The 20,157-nt window shown below is 43.1% G+C and overlaps 2 protein-coding genes across 2 annotated transcripts in view; both read right to left on the reverse strand.

Moving 5' to 3' along the window:
- Window positions 1–420, reverse strand: part of FAM161A (FAM161A, centrosomal protein) — a 10,208-nt gene extending 9,788 nt beyond the window's left edge. Inside the window, exon 1 of the mRNA XM_026052894.1 lies at window positions 331–420. Coding sequence (XP_025908679.1) covers window positions 331–420 — 90 coding nt within the window. The remainder of the gene's footprint in view (window positions 1–330) is intronic.
- A 550-nt stretch (window positions 421–970) lies between these two features.
- CCT4 (chaperonin containing TCP1 subunit 4) lies at window positions 971–8,321 on the reverse strand. The gene is made up of 14 exons (XM_026052886.1): window positions 8,135–8,321; window positions 7,713–7,765; window positions 7,351–7,440; window positions 6,356–6,464; window positions 5,217–5,359; window positions 4,438–4,559; window positions 4,216–4,348; window positions 3,705–3,844; window positions 3,316–3,412; window positions 2,886–2,996; window positions 2,513–2,643; window positions 2,183–2,417; window positions 1,387–1,500; window positions 971–1,111 (listed from the first exon to the last, which is right to left on the reverse strand). The coding sequence occupies exons 1-14, from the start codon at window positions 8,253–8,255 to the stop codon at window positions 1,097–1,099; spliced, it is 1,614 nt and encodes a 537-aa protein (XP_025908671.1). The 5' UTR covers window positions 8,256–8,321; the 3' UTR covers window positions 971–1,096.
- Window positions 8,322–20,157: the final 11,836 nt, after the last annotated feature.

The following is a 20,157-nucleotide window of genomic DNA, read 5'->3' on the forward strand; positions in this document are numbered from 1 at the left end:
CGGGGAGCGCTGGGACGGGGGAGGGAAACGCTGCGGCCCAGAGTCCGTCCCCGGCGGTGCAGGCGCGCCGGGCCCGCCTCTGAGAGCCCKCCGGGGCGGGCAGTGCCACCCCTCAGCAGCCTTCTCTCGGCAAGGGGCGTGTTGCTCCGGGTATTAACACAATTTATGGGATCTCCCATGAATTGAGTCAGTGTCCTTTGTAACAGCATAACGGAATTTATAATATGACTCCCAGGCTGTTTTAAGGAAACCAACTGATCATTGCACTAATGTAAAATTTAGACTGCAAGTTACTAGCACAGCTATTAACCGTTTTTTTTTTAGACCCACACCAGCCTGGTTCCTGGTTGTCAGGGGCCCTGGCGTGCACAAAAGACCCAGGTTGTTGTACAAGGCTTTACTCCTGGGATCTTCCCCCATGGTCCTGTGAGTTGAACGTGATGGAAATGACTAAAAAGAGGAGCTAGGTTTAAGTGTTCCAGCTGTGGCAGCTGGAAAAAAATATTTTATATAAAACTTTATTTTTTAAAGAAGTGGGCTTATCCCCGTTATTACCAAATACTATCCAGGTTTTAAAAAATAAAATCCCTTGCTCCCTCCTCTACATTGTAGAGCAGTGGAGACCTCAGGAAGCACCCAGGGCTCATATTTAAGTCTTCATTGCCCAAGGAGTTGTGGAGGATCCCTTTCAATCCTTCCCTCAGAAGTAGATGTGCATRTCCAGAAATGGACAGGGATGATGCAGGCAGGACCTGGCCCTGATTTKACTCCCTTTGAGCATGCAGTAAAGTGTTAAGGAGACTGTTGTGCTGTTGCAGCGTAGTTCTAGTAAAATTTAAGAGGGAAACATCCTATCGCTATGGGTAACTGTAAATTAGGGGGTTAATGATAGCCCCTTCAAGGGCATTTTCATAATATATTATGGATAAACGGTATTTGCTTTTTGAAATCAGAGATTTTATTAAATTAACGTGAGAAAAGTACATAAGTGTTTGCAGACTTTAAGATGATTCACACAGGCGTTTTTGGTAAGGAAACCATTTCCAAACTACAGGGAAGGTACTTCTTGGGCACAGCCCCATTTCCTTTATTCATCTTACCGAGTATTCACCTAAAAAAAAAAAAAAAAAAAATCAGGCATAAGTCACAACGCATTTTACTTCTACTCCTCTCTTTTAAAGACTATTTTTTGTCCCTTTACTGTACTATGGTACAGTATTTACATTACTAACAGCAGTCTGACAGTTTTAGTTACCCTTCTACAGTTACCATCAGCAGTTACTATAGAGACTACACAATGAAACACTGTGAAATAGAGCAAGTTTGATGGCAACACTTATTCTGGGGCTTGTATAAAAAGCAGAGTGTGATGCAAACACTACTCACCACATCATCAATCTTAAGAATACTGCGCACAGTTTCTGTTGCAAGAGTCAGGGCACTCACAGACACCAGCAGTGGCTGCACCACCAACTCCTCCAGGATGTTGGAGATCCCACCCTGCAAGAACAAACGAGGTTACTGGGTGAATGTGACCACTACAGCCAGCTTTAACACTCTCTTTTAAGAGAAGCTTGGAAGAGATATGCAAGAAGCTGGCCCTCTGTGCTGCAAACAAAGCATTAAAGATGAACACAAAACAAAGACCTCCCTTCCTGCCTTGTCTTTTTTCTTTAAGGAATGTATTCTAAACTTAAAAACGTTATTCAAGGAGCTGTTAATCTAGTTCTGATAGCTGTAAAGATTATGAACTCTAAATTTCAAAATGATCCTTCTTACTCTATTCTCTTCTTCTTCACCCTATGTTGGTGAAGCCACTTAAGCTCGTAAGTTGTTTTAGGCTACAGTTTCAGCACTGGTACTACTTGTTCTTGCCTCTGTGCACAAACTCTGTGCTTTACAACAAAGGCATTTCATTCTGCAAAGACATTTTTGTGATAACCAAAATTGTGACAAATGACAGCTATCTTGTTCTATGCGCATGGTATTATCAATACCCCAAATAAGATGTTAAAGCCTAGAAGAACAAGACATGATCTATCYAAACACTACAGCTTTAAGGACAATACAGCCAGCAGACACACCTAGTCTTTCCTTATTTCAGTTCTTAATGCTTTCATTTTCCATTTATGGGGCCATGCTTGTTTTAAGCTTAATCCTGTGTGTGTGTGTAACGCATTACCTTTCTGACGTTAATGCCAGCTGTTTTCTCTCCTTGAGCGTGCCTGTTTCGCAGCTCTGTCACTGTTGAAATGGGATTGAGGCCTGCATTTTCYGCCAGGGTAGAGGGTATGACTTCCAGTGCATCCCCGTATGCACGGACACAGTAGGAGTCCATCCCGCTCAACGTGCGAGCGTACTCGTTGAGGCGCAGCGCCAGCTCTATCTCTGGTGCTCCACCTCCTGCAATTAAAGCTCTGAGAACAGAGATTTCAAAATAAGTAAAATCTTCGGCACTAATGACCATCCCTATTATGAGAACACTAAGTGACTATCTGATAAAAGATGTTACCTTTTCTTAACTAAGCATCTTATGACACACAGAGCATCATGAATTGAACGCTCTGCTTCTTCAAGGACAAGTTTGTTGGATCCACGTACCACAATTGTTACAGTTTTTCCAGGGTTGGTACAGCCTGTAATCTAAAACAAAACAAAAATGAACTAAAAAACCAGTTCTGGACAAAGACGTAAGTTACCATGTTAAACTCTGGAAACAGCACTGAGCTCTGCTAAGCAAACCCACTACGCTTGCAAAGTCAGGGGCTAGCCAGGGATTAGAAGTAGATGCTTTCATGTTTCTTCTTATTGAAGTTATTACACTTAATAGCTGATATTAAAGAACTTGCAAAWATTAAAATAGTATTAACATGGCCCTCACTCACCTTTATTAGTTTTCCAGAGCTGTTCAAGTTAACTTCTTCTGCCAACTCAGCAGACCCCAGCATATCAGGAGTAAACTGGTCTATGTGAGCAACAGGCTTCGTTCCAATTGTCTGCAGAGGAGGAAAAAAAACAAAAAGGAAAAAAAAATCAGAATCTGATCTCCAGATTATGTGAGCAATACTGCATTATGTAGTGTTGCATTTCACAGGAAAATGTAGGTAGACACTGCAGTTTTTACAGCCACTGCTAATCCTTCTACAAATTTGACTGCTCAGGAGAACAATGTCCTGCCTGCTCCTACACTGCCATCAAAATATTGCATTTTGTTGGCCTGAAACCCGTGAACCCATCATAATAAACTGGCACTGGCCAGGTACCCAGTTTATATGTGGCTGTTACTCAAATAGGCACTTATATAGTTGACTTTACCTTGCATATAAATTCAATGTCTTCTCTTTCAATGTCTTTAACCACCATGATCTTCATCTTGTTCAGGAAATGCAGAGCTAGGTCACTGAGAGCATCCCTACAAACCAGAAGGAAGCAGTCAGCACGTGCTGTTAAGCTTGGGTTACACGAGCCAGCCACTTGGCTCTTATGGGCAGTGCTCAAATTCTTCAGACTCTGAAGCAGGGATGTTATTAAATCCAGAACACAGAGAGCATCAGTGCACTGTAAAAGCGCAGTGAGTCAAGTCAGTCTGACAGCCCAGGGCCAGTTCAGTGCTAATGCCTGGCTTCACTTCTCCAGGTATTCAAATCAATTCTATTTGTTCTCCAAAAACACACAGCAGGTTARTACATCAGGAGTTAACGTACCGCAGAATAGACTTCTGAATCAGCAGCACATTGCAGCCAGCCTTCTTAATTTGCTTAACTAAATTTAGAATGTAGGCTCTCTCTTCACGCAGCACTCTGTCCATTTGGGCATAATCAGAAACAACAATTTGGTTATCCATCTATTGAAAGAGAGAGGAAAAAAAAGTATYACACAGAAGTGCCAACTTCAAAAGRCAGTCAAGATGCTCTACATTCTAACACTTTAGGAGGCTGTGATTTAAGGCAAATAGACTTGGACAGAGATTTGAGTGAMAAGATGATTTAGAGGTTTGTTTCTACAAACATAAGAAATACCGAACTTCTGAAACATCTTCTTTATATTTAAGAATTAAGAGCACTTCACCATTTCCTAGCACATTACATTAACAGAGCTTTACTACAGTTGCAGAATATAGCRGACCTCACAATACTGTAAGAAGACGTACGAGATCGAGAAGACCTCTCGGGCCATACAGCAAAAGTTTTCACTGTAGTAATTTTTTAAACTTACATCTGTCTTTGGAGCAGACAAGCAGAACTGAATTAGACCAATTTTGGCTTTTTCCACTCTAGTTACTCCAGTATTTGCCACCTTCTGAGTCAGGACTAAGCCTTCAACCAGTTCACAATCATCAATTGTTCCTCTGGAAACAAGAACAATTCATCAATCAATTATTTTGGTAAACAAATTAAAAAACAAAATGAGAAATTCTGTTTACAAATTGTTTCTTACCCCAATTTCTTAACAATTTTAATATCTCTGAGGTCCACACTACTAGCTGTTGATGGATCAATCACTTTCATCACTGCATCCACACTCATTGGAGAAAGTAAACTAGAATACTGACACACAACCTAAGGGATTTAATAAGGAACACCATCAGTAGGGTGAGATATTTACTGGTGATAAGCACTAGCTAGTAACTTCACAATGCTATTCTATTTTACACATCTTCATTTGATTTCTRATTTTAAAACAGACTGTTTTCCCTGTCAGCCAGTCAGATGTCTTACTGCAGTTTTTTTAATTTAAAAGAATACCAAACCAAACCACCACTAAAAACCCCACCTATTTTGGTGGGGAAAATCTGGGCTTTAGGAATTATCTGAAGAAATGTGAATTCCTCCTTTTTGAACTTATATAGGTACTAGCAAGCTTCACATATTATTCTGTTGGAGGGAGACTAGCTTTTCTTTCCTTTTTAAGTAACCCTACAATGCAAAATATTGTAGGGAAGAGAAAAAAAAAGTCATGGTTACTGTTTTGCAGCTGCTGGGAACACTTGCAAAAACAAGGAGCTCTGAAATCCAGTTATTCCGGAAAAAAAATAATTTCTTCAAATCAATCTCAGTCAATCATAGTTTTAAATAAGTCACTCTAATTTAACAAAAGTAGCATGGCCTCTGCAACCAGATCCGTGGTGATTTTCAACAAGGGAGTAGCAGCATTAGCTGGGAAAAACTGAAAGGACCACRTAGCCAGAAGGCAGGGAGGTCGGGCATCAGTCCCACCTTTGAATTCAGTGACGTAGTTGCGCTATTTAGCAAGGTTTCTCTGTCACTCAGTTCAACTGGTTGTGCCATGTTGGTCAACACTTCAATACCTTTTTCCAAAGCTTTCTGGAATGACTCTGAAATGATGGTGGGGTGAATTCCTGCAAAATTGCATAAAACAGAGTTAGAAGGGCATGTTTTCAAACCAAAAGCCTTTTCCCTCCCACTGCTTTTTTTTTTTTTCCCCATTTAGATGGACTCTGATGTTGGATTAATCAAAACCATTTTAGCAAAATGCATTCTTTGTGAACAGGTGACTTCTTTCYGCTGTTACAACTCTGGAGCCCCCCCCCAAAAACCCTACAGTACTACAGTATTCCTAACCATTTTTTTTTCCTCACGGGCAGTAGCGTACATTTCCCTGCAACATAAGACATTCCAGAACTAAGTGTTCTCAAAATTGTCTTTTTTCTTGCCATTCTTAAAGCTGCAGGTATTCAGGTAATGCCTGTGAGGAGCCTTGACATTGATTTTTTTTTTTTCTTTTCTCTCTCCAGGTGTTTGGAGTCTGGTTCTCCACTGCTGCTTACAGAATTTTCCAGATTTCTATGCAGTGCTTGGTACAGCCTTTATATTTTCAAAACAAGCAGCTTAGTGAAAACCATTAATGAAGCATTTTCTAACTACCTCAGGGATGCCTCAGGGATGGTTACTTCTGATCACTGCCAGACCTCAAAGCCTAGCCTCTGCATTTTTATAGCATGATTTCTACCCGCAAAAAAAAACTTGCTATGTTTTTTTGTAAGAGATTTAAGTACTTTCCTTTCTTAAAACCAAAGAACAGTACATCTATGCCTGTGACAGAAACAGAGCATCATCTAGGTAAGCTTTTACAGGGTGAGCTTTTCCAAGTCAATATCCACATCACCTTGACACCATTTCCTGTATTAAAAAAAAATCAAAACTCAAAACAGAAAGCTAAAGAGATTTTTATCAAACTAGGATATTGGTGAAATCTGAAGACCTGAGTTTCTTTCTATGATTAAAGTTTATTTTCCAAGTTTAAGCTTACTTTAGGCTTCATTAAATATGTGAAACCAAGTATACAATCTAATTACCTCCAGTCTTGTTTTTATTTAAGAAAAAAATATATATACCTTTTTGAAGAAGTCTGGAACAGGCATCCAGAAGAGCTCCCGCAATGACAACGACAGATGTAGTGCCATCACCAGCTTCAATATCTTGTGCTTTTGACAACTCTACCAACTAAACAAGATATTACGACATTAGCTTGATAACACTGCTTAAAACACTGATAATTACTGAGAAAAAAAAATAAACAAGAATGTGATGTTACTGAACTCAGTCTTACTATCAGGACCAATCCTGCCTTTCCCCCATCTGAAATCTGTCCTTCTTGCAGCTCACTTATCACACCTCTACGTATGTCTGGCTGAAGTACAACTCATGTAAATCCAATTGCCTACAGAAGCCAAGAAGCTTCTCCCCGAAGCTAGAGCTGATTGCACCTACTGAACAGGTCCAGATTTTCCCTTAGAAGGATTCCAGGCATCTCATCTCCAACCACAGCGCAGGCCCGAGGCCCAAGTTTCAGCTCTCCAAAGGCCACAACAGTGTTTCCTGCCCATGTTGGGATACAAACTCACTGAAAGGCTAGACAGCTATTGAAGACTCTTCCCCTCTCACCCCTCAACATGAGGTCGGATTAGTATCCTTACTAATTGTCTTTATTATTGAGCACAGCTAGGGTGGTGGGACACGCTCAGTGGGACAATGAACACAGCTGGGACACAGAARAGAACATGCAGCAAAGACTGTTCAGAAGCAGGGATGCAGGCTGCTTCCTACAACCACCTGACCATAACTTAGCTCAGCTCATTTCCTTTTATGCATTTCTTTCTATGCATTCTACTTTTTTGGGACATGACTGACTTTCCTTTTTTGGCCAAGAGAAAGATGATCAGGCTAGATTCTTTTAGAACAAGAAGAAACCTTATTAACAAGGCACCCAGTCTTGGAACATGGCAAGCAAAATCTCTTGCCCAGGTGCACACAAAACATTTCTTAGTTTTCTACCCTGGAAATGAAGCTCCAGCATGTAACACCGACCAAGCCACGGATAATTATTTACCATCTTGGCAGCAGGGTGCAGAACCTGCATTTGTTTCAGAATGGTAGCACCATCATTAGTGATCGTCACATCTCCTTTAGCATCCTGGATCTAGCAAGGAGGAAAAAACACAGTTCTGATTAGTAATTGCAAATCTCAAAAGGTGATTTGATCCTAAGCATTAAGCATTTTATTGTCAACACTATTTCTGAAACTGGGATGTACATTTTTTTATGGAAACCAGATTTGATAAAAAAAATACTATTTTTCATGCATGCTTAGGAATTAAGCTCAAAGCAAAAAAGCTGTCTTAGGCAAAACACTTTCACGTTATAATGTCTTCAGTAAACTTAGCATCTTTAAAATTTCACCACAATGCTTACCATTTTATCCATTCCCTTTGGTCCAAGGCTTGTTCTAATTGCATCRGCGACAGCTAGCAGGGAAGAAACACATTTCCAAGTTGAACTAAGAAGCTWCAAGCACTCCATCGCTCTATGCCCTTGCTCTGCAGAGGGAGGCTCCCAGTATCACACAGYTCACACCTGATCCTGCCAGCTTTGGCCACCACTAACAGCAAATTTATACRAGATGCTGGGACTTCAGCACCGATTCCCACCGCTGGGATTTTAACATCAACTAACATCTGAGCGCGTGGATACAGCCATTTTAAAACCGAGTTGGGACGTTACGTGCCTGTAACCCGACCGGGGCTGCGCCAGTGCCAAGTGCGGCCTCCTGTCCGGGCACCGGCCACCCAGCCCCCCACCCGGGCCCTGCTCCGCCCCGCGCGCGCCCCGCGCACCTTTGCCGGCGGCGATGTTGCTGAAGCGGATCTGGGAGGGCTTGTCCCGGTCCTGGTAGGTGCCCTTGGCCCGGCCGCCGCCGCCGCCGCCGTGCGCTCTGGGCGCCACGTTCTCCGGCATCCTCGCCCGCTGCACACGGACCCGCCCCGCGGCGCTGGCTGCTGCTGAACACGGATGAGCCCGCGGAGCCGGCGCCGCTGGGCGCGGATGGGCCGCGGAACCAGCGCCCGGCACGGATGGGCCGCGGAACCGGCGCCGCTGAGCGCGGATGGGCGCGGATGGGCCGCGGAGCCGGCGCCCGGCGCGGATGGGCGCGGATGGGCCGCGGAGCCGGCGCCGCTGGGCGCGGATGGGCGCGGATGGGCCGCGGAACCGGCGCCGCCGCCGCGAACCTTCCAGAAGGCGCCGCGACCGCCGCGCCCAGGTCCTCGCGGCCGGCGCGCGCCGTGACGTCACGCAGAGGCTGCCCTCCCGTGCGCCTGTGCCAAGGAGGAGGGAAGAGCATCCCGCTGCCGGCGCGCGCCGCGGACACCTAAGGGAAGGGGGCGGTGCCGCCGGCGGCTTCTAGAAGGGGCCGCGCGGGGCCCTGCGAGGAGTTTCCCGCGCGCTGGAGCCGCCTGGCGGGGGGAGGGGTTGGGAGGGAGGACCACGTGGTGCCGCTGCGCCAATGGTGAAGCTCCGTCCGCCGCCCCGCCCAACCCCGCCCCTAACGGCCTCCCCCAGCCGTTAGGGGCGGGGCCTAACGGTTGCTGGCGTCCCTGGCCCGGAGGGATGTATAAATAGCGGCGCAAAGGCAGGGAATGCGGTCTGTTGGTGGGCCGCTATGAATTCAGTCTTGAGGGGCAGCTCGAGGCAACCAAGGAGCAAAAGTCACGAGGGGAAAATTGGGCAGAGCCCCGATAGTGTTACGGGTATCCAACTGGAGTGCCAGAGTGCCTTGGAGGTGGCACAGTTGTCTTCTCAAGTGAGTCCTGCTTCTCCAGGAGCTCAGCAGAGCTTAGGGAATCAAGCAAGCAAAGCGGCCCCACTTTACTGCTTGGGTTGGTTAGGGTTATTGTTTTGCAAAATGTTGAAGGAAAAAATACAGCATTATTTAAACTTTTTAAAAAACATTTCTTAGAAGAAGCATTTTTAYGGAGACTCTGGCAGTTTCCTGGGTTCCTTTCTTTGGAAGAACTAGAAAGCTGGCCATGCCATATGGAGTGATTGAGTTCCATCAGACGAGACCTCTTTTGTGCTGCTTTCCTGGTGTTCATTCTGAATGTTAATCTGCCCAATAAAAAAGATTGCAGGAAATGTTGAATTTCCCACATTGTCCCAAAGTTTCCCAATATTGTCCATTTACGGCTCTTTGACCACAGCAAATCACAGCAATGTTAAAAACATTTGCTAATACATTCTTAGTCTAGAAATAATTTCTCTGGCAGGTAGCCTTTCCAAAGCCACTGATTTCAGAGTTATAAGTCGGGTTAGTGTCTCTGGAGCYTAGTTTCTTTTGTGGTCTATTGCAGTATTTTGTGGGTTCAGCCCTTGGCTTTTATTGGCCTTGGGATGGCATCTTGCAGTTCCTCTCCTGCTGAGATGAAGACCCRCTATACTCTCTCTGATGTTTTGATTAGATGTTGAGCACCTGTATTTTCCCTTTTGCAGAATTTATTACTCCAGGAGATTGACCAGCAGCCTCCTTAAAGATGAGTAAAAAGGACTTTGAGCAGCTGCTTTTTCACAAGTGAAGTTAGACTTGAATTGCAAGGAAGAACAAAAACAATGTATGGTTTCCTGTTGCACCCTGATCATCCTATGTGTCTGAGGGACAGCTTGTATCATCACATTAAAAAGGTATGTTTTATATCAGTAAAAAACATTAGAGTTGGAAGTTAGCTCATACTTAACTGTTAAGTTGATCTTACCTCAACTACTGTATTTCTGAATATATATTTGGAATTATTTTTACCCACCCTGAGCAGAATATTAACTGAACAAGGTTTGAATGCACTYGAATCCGCATAGTGAATTACTTCTAAAATGTGTTCAAAATAGGAAACAAATGTGTGTGTTTATTGAGGATTCCTGAGGGCAAAAAGAGAGATACATCTGGAAATGTTTATAGGAAAACAACCTGCAGTCTTTGAATGACCCAGGATGTTATTACTAGTGCTACAGCAGCTCGAAAGAGCTTTGCCTGAAATGAAAATGCTCGAACAATGCTTTACAATGTGCATTTTTTTATGACATATCTATTCCAGACCGGCTGCTAGGAGTTAGAGTTTATAGTATGGCAGTGCCAATAAAGTGCTCATATATAGAGGAAATTACACAGCAAGAAATATATCCCTGCACCAGCAAGGTGCTCACAATGTAGACACGCTGTATTGTAAGAAGCAGGCAGGGGCGGTGGACTCTTGAGCTTGCTTTCCATTTCCAAGTAATACATCTACATCAGGAGTCATAAGCTTAAAGATAAACTACTGCATACATCCAGGCCAAGAGCTGTAAATGGTGGATCTTGTCTAACCTTAGCTTGGATTTTTTTTTTTAAAGTCCTCAAAAGCACATTGTCATCAAAAGCACATGACAAAGGCCATTGGAATCTGTAACCTATTAGAATAAACGAAGCATKTATGGTAACAATGCTAAATCCTGGGCGTTTGACACTAATGTAATGTTAAAGCTAAATCTGTGCTGTTTGTTTCTCAGTAGTAACACATAGCTCTGCTTTTGGCAAAAACAGCCTCTCTGGTGTTGAGAGTAAATTGGGGATAGAGGTCGTTCCATTACTGGGTGGAGAGCCTGGATTTTTAATAGGTATGTGACAAGTTGCTGAGCTCAGTTTAGGGCTTGTATGGTTAGTGGCTACCTTGGTAGTAATAATTTTGGTCTGGCAGGGTTGCCTCGTCAGAGCTGAGGCTGGGTGTCAGGGCAGAGGCAGCACGAAGGCTTTTCTCGGCRTTGCCTGTGTGATTAGGTTTGTGCTGGATTCAAAAGGAGTTGTCTTCTGGTTTAAAGGTTGTTATCATCCACTGTCTCCTTCATGTGACTGATCCTGTCTACTAGAAATTCCTTGCTTAGGGTTTGGTTTAAGATCATTGCAGGGTTTAAGGTATTGCAGTGGGCTGTGACACAAAAAGTGGTTTGCATTATATTTTATTACTGTTTCGCCTGCTTTAAATTTAGTTAAAGGTAAACCTTTCTTAACTACCTTCTAGTGCCCACGAGTGGTGCGAAGTTTTGGGTGGCTTTCAAAGTTGTGGTTTGCTTGGGCAGCAGCCATAGGCAATGTCAACATTTTTTTTTTTTTTTTTTGACAAGCTTCTCTACTGCTTGATTTTCTTGCCCAACTGTTCCTTGTCTGGTGCAGCTGTAGAATAAAAGCTTTTACTACCTGTTTGGTGTAGTATCTTGTAAAATAGAGTCCTAATGTGAGGTAAGCTTGCTAATTCTGCTGCACTCTGACTTGATAACCTTCTCAGCATAAATAACATCAGTGAATTGTATAGGAGTGATGAGGATAAAATATGATTTCTAGAAATATTTCCATCTATATTCTTTTTTACAAGATAGAAAATATGTGCAATGTATGACTTTGCTATATCCTATGCTGCTTTTTATCAGGCTGTGGGTGTGAACTTGAATCTCACATAGGGACTGATTTGTTTCCTGAAGATCATTTGTCTATAATTCTCAGAGGAGTACCAAAAAGAGGGAGACATCATTTAATCTAATGGCTTTAAGTTTTAAGCATTCTTATTTGGTCTTTTTTTCTTGCTGATAAAACTGAATAGCTTCTGAACATGTAATAAATTTAATGACAGTGTTGTTTGCAAATACTCCCCAGCACAAAACATTTTGCCACAGTAAGTAGATTATGCAAAGAATAATGAAGTCGGTACCTAGTGGTTATTGTAGTAATGGAAATGTGATTTTTTCTTGTTTCTCGCGGGGTTGTAGCCTTTGGGGGTCTCCGCCTGGTGGAAGCGCCATCAGGGCAGCAATAGCCGCCGCGGTGCTGCCACCTACAGGAAAAGGCGCTTATCTGGATCTTGGGGATTTTTCTGTGATTTCTTTTGGAATTCTTTTGGTTTTCTTTGATTCTCTTCTGTACTGAGTGTATCCAAGTCCTGTGTATGGCGTGCGTTTTGTCCCCTTTCTAACAATCCCTCCTTTTCTGAGACTTTTTTTCTTCTCTCTTACATGCTTAAAAAAACATCTCAGAGACCCACAGTAAGCAGATGAAAAGGGTATTCACTTGTTAAAGAAGATTACAAAAATGAGGATAAATGCTGTGGTAGGGTGTTGGAAAATGCATAAAGTGACATGTAAGTGTATCTCTTCTATATATGTGCAAGTAGGTAATATTATTCACCACTGAATTATGACGATTTTATAGCAGACAACATGATATTACACTCTGGAAGAAAAATACCTTATTTAATAGAAACAGAAGCATACAGGGTCTGACTAAATGCAACTTATGGTAGTGATATTCAGCTAGGATAAATATTGCTTATCATATGAAAATTTGCTTTGTTCTGATCACTTATCTGTGATAAAACAAAACACAAACAAAAATAAAAACAGGTGCTCCTTGCCTTTTGTTTCTGTAAATGCAAAGAATGTGATCTGATGTCTAATTTCAAAATCTCAACATCCTATTATGCAACATCTAAAAAATCTTACTGCTCTGCCAGCCTGACACTGGTAGAGGAAAATGTAAAAGAAATGTCTGTTTCTTAAGACCAATAATATTGTCTGAGAAAACAAAAGCTGTTAAATTTGTCTATTAGCACTAAGTGTAATAAGAAACATGGGCAGAAACTGTGAATTAATAGTCTATGGAACATGGATTGTTGCTGCTTTTAATTCTTAGCACTTCTACTCTTTCTGAATAAAAACAAATGGGCTCTTCAGTACAAAATCAGTAACAAGGTGAACAGTGGCACAAAGCAAGTCTATTTTTCTGTGTAACTAAAGGCTGAAGTTCTCGTGGAAGTTTTTCCCTTGTTGAACATCAGTAACATCTCTGCAAAGGATTCCTCTGTGTAGAGAGGGTTGAGCAGGACAAATGCAAATCCTGGCAGTTGAATCCTCTTGGAACATTGGGAATAAGTGCTACTAATATAGTAATGTTGCTATAAATGCTGTCAATCCTATGAAGAGTTCTAAAATTTCTCTAAAGGGCCCAGCAACAACAGTGATAGCTCTCCTATACCCTGCCTGTGATGAATGAAACATCAGAGATGCTCTGTCACTGACAGTGACTGTCACTGTCATATTTTGTGGAAATCAGCTGATTTTCAAATATTGATGGGTAAGAACACTCGAGTGCACACACGATTAGTGTAGGGTAGTAAGTTCTGGCCTTGTAATGTGCAGGCTGAAGTTCTTCTGTGAAAGAATAAAGTATTTTCACATGCAGTAATACCTAGAAGACTTGATTCCTCTGTCTTCCTCTAGATGACAGCAGAATACCAGCCTTGCTGTAAAGAATTTTTTTATTGAATATATCTCTAATAATATTATTTGTTGTCCTTCTTGATTACTTTTTAGAATCATAGAATGCGCAAGGTTGGAAGGGACCTCAGAGGTCRYCTAGTCCAACCCCCCTGCTCACGCAGGGTCACCTAGAGCACGTGGCACAGGGYTGCGTCCAAGYGGGTTTTAAAGATCTCCAAAGAAGGAGACTTTTAAAGAAGCTGGAGTTACTCTTGCAATATATAGCCTGCCTTCAGAACAATCTCTGCGTACTTTGGCCGATTCATGAAAAGAAAAAGTGTCATATGAAGTTTGTTTCTGCAAACACTGAGCACGTTCGCACTTGTGACTAATATCAGTATTTCACAGATAAAGTGCTAGATGCGTCTTGACAAGCAAGAGCTTGAACCCTCAGGGACAGCTTCATTTCTAACACCAGTATGTGCACTTTTCTGGATATCACTGCAGAGTTCATCCGTGCTAGTGCGACGCTTGCCAAGTGAGTGCAGTGGTTTGATTTTGCTTCCTTCCACAATGGGCTGGCGCAGTCTAGGGACTGATGTGTCTGTCCCAGCAAGCCCATTAAAAGCCTCCTGCCCTTAAGAGCCAGCTAGCTCGGGTGCCTCAGAAGCATGGTTGAGTTGGGTGAAGAGCCTTGTCCTGCTCATGTGCTTGGCTCTCCTACCCACCTGCTTCTGCTGCCCCAGATGAGGCTCTGGATGGCTACTTTTTCTRTTGGTGGCACTGAAGACAGGGAAGTCCCTCTCTGTTCCCCCATAGGCAGCAATGTCCTCTATCCCCTGAAGAGCTTCATCTTTTCAGCATCAAGCCAAGAATTTGTGCTTCCTGGGAGACTCCACAAGACTTGCTGACTGTTTTTGAAATGCTGAGCTGGGGSAGGGAACAGCAAGCCCCTCTGCCATGGCATTCAGGGGATGTGTCCACATGCATCTCTCGCTGTTTTCATCTTCCTTTGCTTGGAGCTGAGCATTATAGRAAGAAGAAAATAAATGAGAAGCAAATGGAGAAAGTTCTCAGGAACACAGGTAGCAATGGGCTTCAGGGGGAAAAGCCAGAGAACTTTCCCAAGCTGTCAGAAAACAGGTTTAAATGTTCTATGCATTTTTTTTTTCAAGTTGTCTTCCTTCAWGGAACAAGGTTGAACTGCTAAACAGTTGGTGGATTACTAGTTATCATTTTTTTGGTAATAGCTAGGCTTTTATTAGATTTGAAAGGCATTTAAGAGATGTAAGCCAGTCGCTATGTCACAGGTTTATGTGGAACTRCAGCAACAGATTTGGTGTTGGGTGTAAATAGGAAGATGAGGAACAAGTGGAGAAGAGCTGGGAAGGAGGGRGCTTTCTAAATCTTGGCTTTATTTCAGGAAAAGTTCCTGATTTGTTCTCTTTGCTGCCCCTGTCATAACCATCACTGTAAGAGCAGGGCCAAATGCTTAGTTTGTCAAATCCATAGTAAGGAAACCTCTGAACTAGTTCCTGTTTGTAAAGCAGCAGGAGTGACAGCGCTGCCTTTTGGGCTGGGGTAGTGGGAATGACACTGACTAATTTGGACTGATTTTTCTGCAATTATACTTGGATTATGTCGAAGCTAGAAAATGTGCCCCAAGGTAATTTTACCCTGGCAATTCTAATATTGCTTGCTTTCTAGTGTTTGCTTTCTAAATTGGTATGTTCAGCTACAATAATGTGGCGATTCAATTTTTCTGAAAGCAAATATTAGCATTAAGTTCTAGCAATAAGCAGTGCTTTTCAAAGAAACTTTTTATACCTGAATACTTACATTGTAAATATTGCGATTTACCCAAATGATATTTGTACTTTTGTCACTTTACCTAGTYCTGAGCTGAGGCAGTTATTGAGAAGAAACATGGGATCAGGGTGGAAATGCAGGGGGGAGCCTTTCCTTTTTTTTAAAAATCCAAATCAGAATGTGTGAAGTCAGCAGAAAAAATAAAACTTTTTTAACTTTAAAATTATTTAAGATTTTAGATATATATACAGTAATTCCAAAGAGGAGTGGCTGTAGCCYAGCAAAAATAAGAGGAAAAAGAAATGAGAGAACTGCTGATTACTGCAGAGGAAAAAAGACAATGAAGGAAGTCATTACTAAAATAAACTAGTGTAAACTATTAAATGGTAATTGGGGGGGAAAAAAAAAAAACAAAAAAACCCAAAAAGGAGTTCCCAGCATGAAGCAGGTATGTGTTCACCATAGGTGCCCATAAATACAAAATACAAATCCTGCTTTGGGTCCTGCTGAGGAGGCTTTTACGCATCTCCTGCGGAAGGGTGGAGTGTGAGCAGGCAGGAGAGGGGCACTAGCCCTGCTGGGGCCCTGGGCTTCCTGAAGCCCCGATGAAACCGGCCTCTTGCAAGTCACTTGCAGATGGAGCTAGTGGGACTTAACGCAGTCATCCAGTCCCTAGGACAGGCAGTCTGAAAGAACTGTGAGGTTCTGGCAGAGTGTATCGGACTGGTAAAAGGCAAGAGAGATCAGGGAGACAATTGACTAGGGGAGCCAGTTGTGATAAACTTGTATCTCTCAATGGGGAAAGATTTGAGAGACTGAGGCAGGAGAGAAATAAATTGTCTGTGAGGTAGTAGCCAGTACCTGGCTTGGCAGGGGATGCTGTTTGTGTGGGGAAATCACACCAATTCACAGCCAGCGCGGGACGGGTGTGGATTTATGTGAGATAGGACCATGCAGCCTTTCTGGCTAAGGGTGTGGGGTGCTCTTCCTGTCTCTGCCAGATGTTTTCTGGTCTGATTGCACCTATAACTGTTTAGCCTGGAGAAGAGAAGGCTGAGAGGGGATATGATTAATATGTATAAGTTCAGGAAGGGAGAATGAAGGGAGGAAGGGGACAAGCTGTTTTCATTGGTGGCCAGCGATAGGATGAGGGGTAATGGCCACAAGCTGGAGCACAGGAAGTGCCGTCTCCAGGTGAGGAGGAACTTCTTTACTGTGAGGGTGACAGAGCCCTGGAACAGGCTGCTCGGGGAGGTTGTGGAGTCTCCTTCTCTAGAGGTCTTCAAAACCCGCCTGGATGCCACCCTGTGCTCTAGGTGTGCCTACTTGAGCAGGAGGGTTGGACTAGGTGATCTCTAGAGGTCCCTTCCAACCTTGAATATTCTGTGATTCTATGATAACCCATGTTATACCTGCAGAGCATATTTAGCAATATAGTTCCTGAAATTGGACAGTAGTAACAGGCTTCAGTCCTCTGCTCTTTTCTCTTGACACAACAGTTTGTTTTGCATGTGTGTGATGCCTTTGCCTAAAGCGCTTTCCTCCCTCTTGCCTTACGGTTTGCACTGCAGCTCCCCTAATACCTTGGTGCTTTTGTTTATAAACAGACCATTTAAGAGCTGCTGTTGAGCATGCTGCCTGTTCAACAACAGCTCCTGTACCCTCAGAGTTGTTCCTTGCAGTGTATTTCCTGGGAAGCAGGATGCTGGAGTTACTGTGTTTTGTTTGTTATTGGAGCTCTTCCAAATGTGCAGAGCTATTGGTACCATCTCTGCAGCAGTCCAGAGAAAAATGGGTGTTAATCAGCAGTTGGGAGAAAACTCTGCTTACATAGTGCTAAAAAAGGTGGTGTGCCCTAAGATTCCATCCCTGGGAAGGGACTGTTAGTTATTGCTGCTGGTGGAGAAAGTAAAAGGCTAATGCAAGGCAGAGTTAAAACGAATATAAATGCTTGCAGTCTAAGTGATAGGGCATCTTTCCCACACTTTGCTCCTGTCTGAAACGCACAAAGGAGTTTGTTTATATTTTTATTCATCATGGCTGTTACAGGCCCCCTCAGGCCACTTATCTGTGATCACTGGTGCTTGTGGAGCAGTGGCTGTAGGGGATGCTGTGGAGCAGATCTTGCTAAGTGGCAGCCCACATGCAGATGTGGCTTGGGAGAGCCCCAGGTTGGAGCTGATGAMGATAGGTAGGGATGTGGCCCTGGAGCAGCCTGGGGATGATATGTAGGGTTTTCGGAACTCGTTGGACATGAGAGTCCCTCTCTGTGGGGCTCAAAAAGGGGCATGCGATTTCCACTGAGTTCCTGGGCTTACTCTGTTTGTGCAGCTGCACACAGGCTGTGATGAGAAACTGCTTTTGTGCTCGACTGTGATGAGAGGAATCTTGTGGGTGCTCCCACATCCTGGAGCAAGGCACCTGCCATGGGTGGAAGCCCCGGCCATGGTAGCCCGCTCGCCTGCAGCAGCTCTTCAGTGTTCCTGGAGTCCTGGAGCAGCAGTGATCGTGCTGCTCGGTGCTCTCCTGGCTATATCCCCACGCTACCAACACTGCTGCCCTTCTGAGCAGGTGTCACATTAGTATCCCCTTGTCCCTTGTACTCAGTGATGGCAAATCCTGTTACTCAAAAACCTTCTTCCACTGAGCATTGTGGCTTTCTAGGTAAGTGTCACAGGGTGTTACAGCTTAGTAAAGAGTAGATAGAAGCATTCTCTCAAAATCTTATTTTAAATGATGTCCTGTTTCTTTGGACTAGCTCCTAGCTAAGCTGGAACAATCTTCTTTATTCCTAGTTGCAGTATCATATCTCAAGTTAATCTTCGGGAATATATATGTTGCTATTCACAAATCTCTTTATTTTGGTCCACTGTGTTTCTGTTTATAACAATACCAGAGACCCCAGTCAAGGTCTCTGGGAGCTATGTTGAACAAACACAGGGAAATATCTGATCCCTGCCCCAGTTTGGAAAAACACAAGTCAAAGACTGAAGGCTCCTGCTCGCTTTGAACAAGGTCAAAATATCATTTATGCCTATTTATTAGAATTTCCAGAAAAAAGCAAGAAAAAAAAAACAGGCCTGAAATAAATATGAAAAATATGAAATAATCATAAATGTGAAAAAGTCCAAACCAAAAGAGCTCTAGTCTACCAGCAAGTGAAAACAAAAGAGATTTTTGAAGTGAACAGTGATGCCCTCCTGGTTTCTCCATTTGCAAATCACTTTGATTGTAAGTTCAAGTCACAGGGTGCAGGAGTTGCCTCGGGCACCTCTGTGAAGATGWGTCATCCCCAGCACTGGTGTAGGGAAAGACAGGGCTTGTGTGAGGGGGCTGCACGCCCTCAGGGGAAAGCATGGGGGCCCCACTCCAGGCGCACGCAGGATGAAAACTATCATGACATAAAATAACACAAATTTCCCATAATAAAAATTATGCTTTACTGTATCCTTAAGTCTCCAAAACAACAAAGTGATGGAGTTCATTTCTCTGGGGAAACCCTGTAGTTGATAAAGTCAACGCAAAGGGTCAAGATTCTTAATAAAGAACCAGTCTGTAGATCTTACTCTGTAGTTTTTATTTCCATTAATAGGGGGAGACATTAAAAATAACTGACAGAGAACAGAAACTCTTTTACACTGTATAGCACCCTTCATTCTTGCAGATCTGGAGGGAATTTACAGGTTGTATCTATACAGCAGCAGAAACATGCAGTTGCTGGAACTATAAACATAGGGGACTCTGAGCAGTGATAATTAAAGGGAAATATTTGATTAGGAAAAACTCCTYCTCTTATAAAAACAGCTCTCAGAGCTCTAATCTCCCAAAGCTGCTGAAAAGCTTGGATTCTCAGCATCTGTTATAATCTTTGTAGCACAAATTAGCACCCAAAGGTATATCTGAAAAATCTTTGCATAAATACATAAAAATCTCTGCTGTTAGTGGATGGGATTTCAGTTTTTCGAGTCACAGCAACATACGCATTAAAATACTTCATTATTTTGTTCTTTACCTCTACATGAGGTAAATCATCTGCTTGCTAAATCTATGGATGGAATTGAGGAGTCCATTCAAAATCTGTTGTGAAGCAAATGTGAACATACTTCCCCCTTCTGTGGGTTACTGCTGTATTTCAGTCTCCTCGCTACCTGCTCACTGCCCGTCACTGCTGCTGCGGTAGAGTGTAGGCGCCTCTGTTGTGGAGGACCTCGTATGAAGTCACAACAGAACAATTATCCTTGCCTTAAGGATCCTGCAGGGTCTTGCTCTCTGTATGTGAACGTATTTTTGATGTTTMTTCTTCATGATCGGCAGGTGGGCTGAGCCGTTGTGATCCTGCAGGTGTTATTTATTGCAGTTAGATGTGTGCAGCACCGTGCAGCTGAGCTCAAGCACTTCTTTCTTTTGCTCTTTCCAGTCATCCTGTCTTTCTTGGTGATACCTTTATATAGGCATTAAAAGAACTCAGACACCGATTGTTTTCTGACAAGAGTGGAGTTGCTGTTCATCTTGTTGGATAGATGAGCCCTGGATTATGGTTATGTACAGATTATCCATAAAAGCTTCTGGAGGCGGACAGCTGGCAAGATGTCTCACTGTGTGAAATGTCCAGTAGTCTATTTGCAGATAATTATAAAGGTAGCTTTGCAACATTAGTGTCCAAGTTTGCTACTACTTAGCTCATGAACAGGAGCCCAAAGTCTTCTTTTTGTTCAGCTACCTTCATTTTTTTTTCCTTTCCTTCTGTATTTCTTTCCCTAATAAGGTCTGCTGTTTCCTG

This window comes from Nothoprocta perdicaria, unplaced genomic scaffold (assembly GCF_003342845.1).
Source record: "Nothoprocta perdicaria isolate Ctin4 unplaced genomic scaffold, notPer1 scaffold_93, whole genome shotgun sequence".
Classification (NCBI taxonomy): domain Eukaryota; kingdom Metazoa; phylum Chordata; class Aves; order Tinamiformes; family Tinamidae; genus Nothoprocta; species Nothoprocta perdicaria.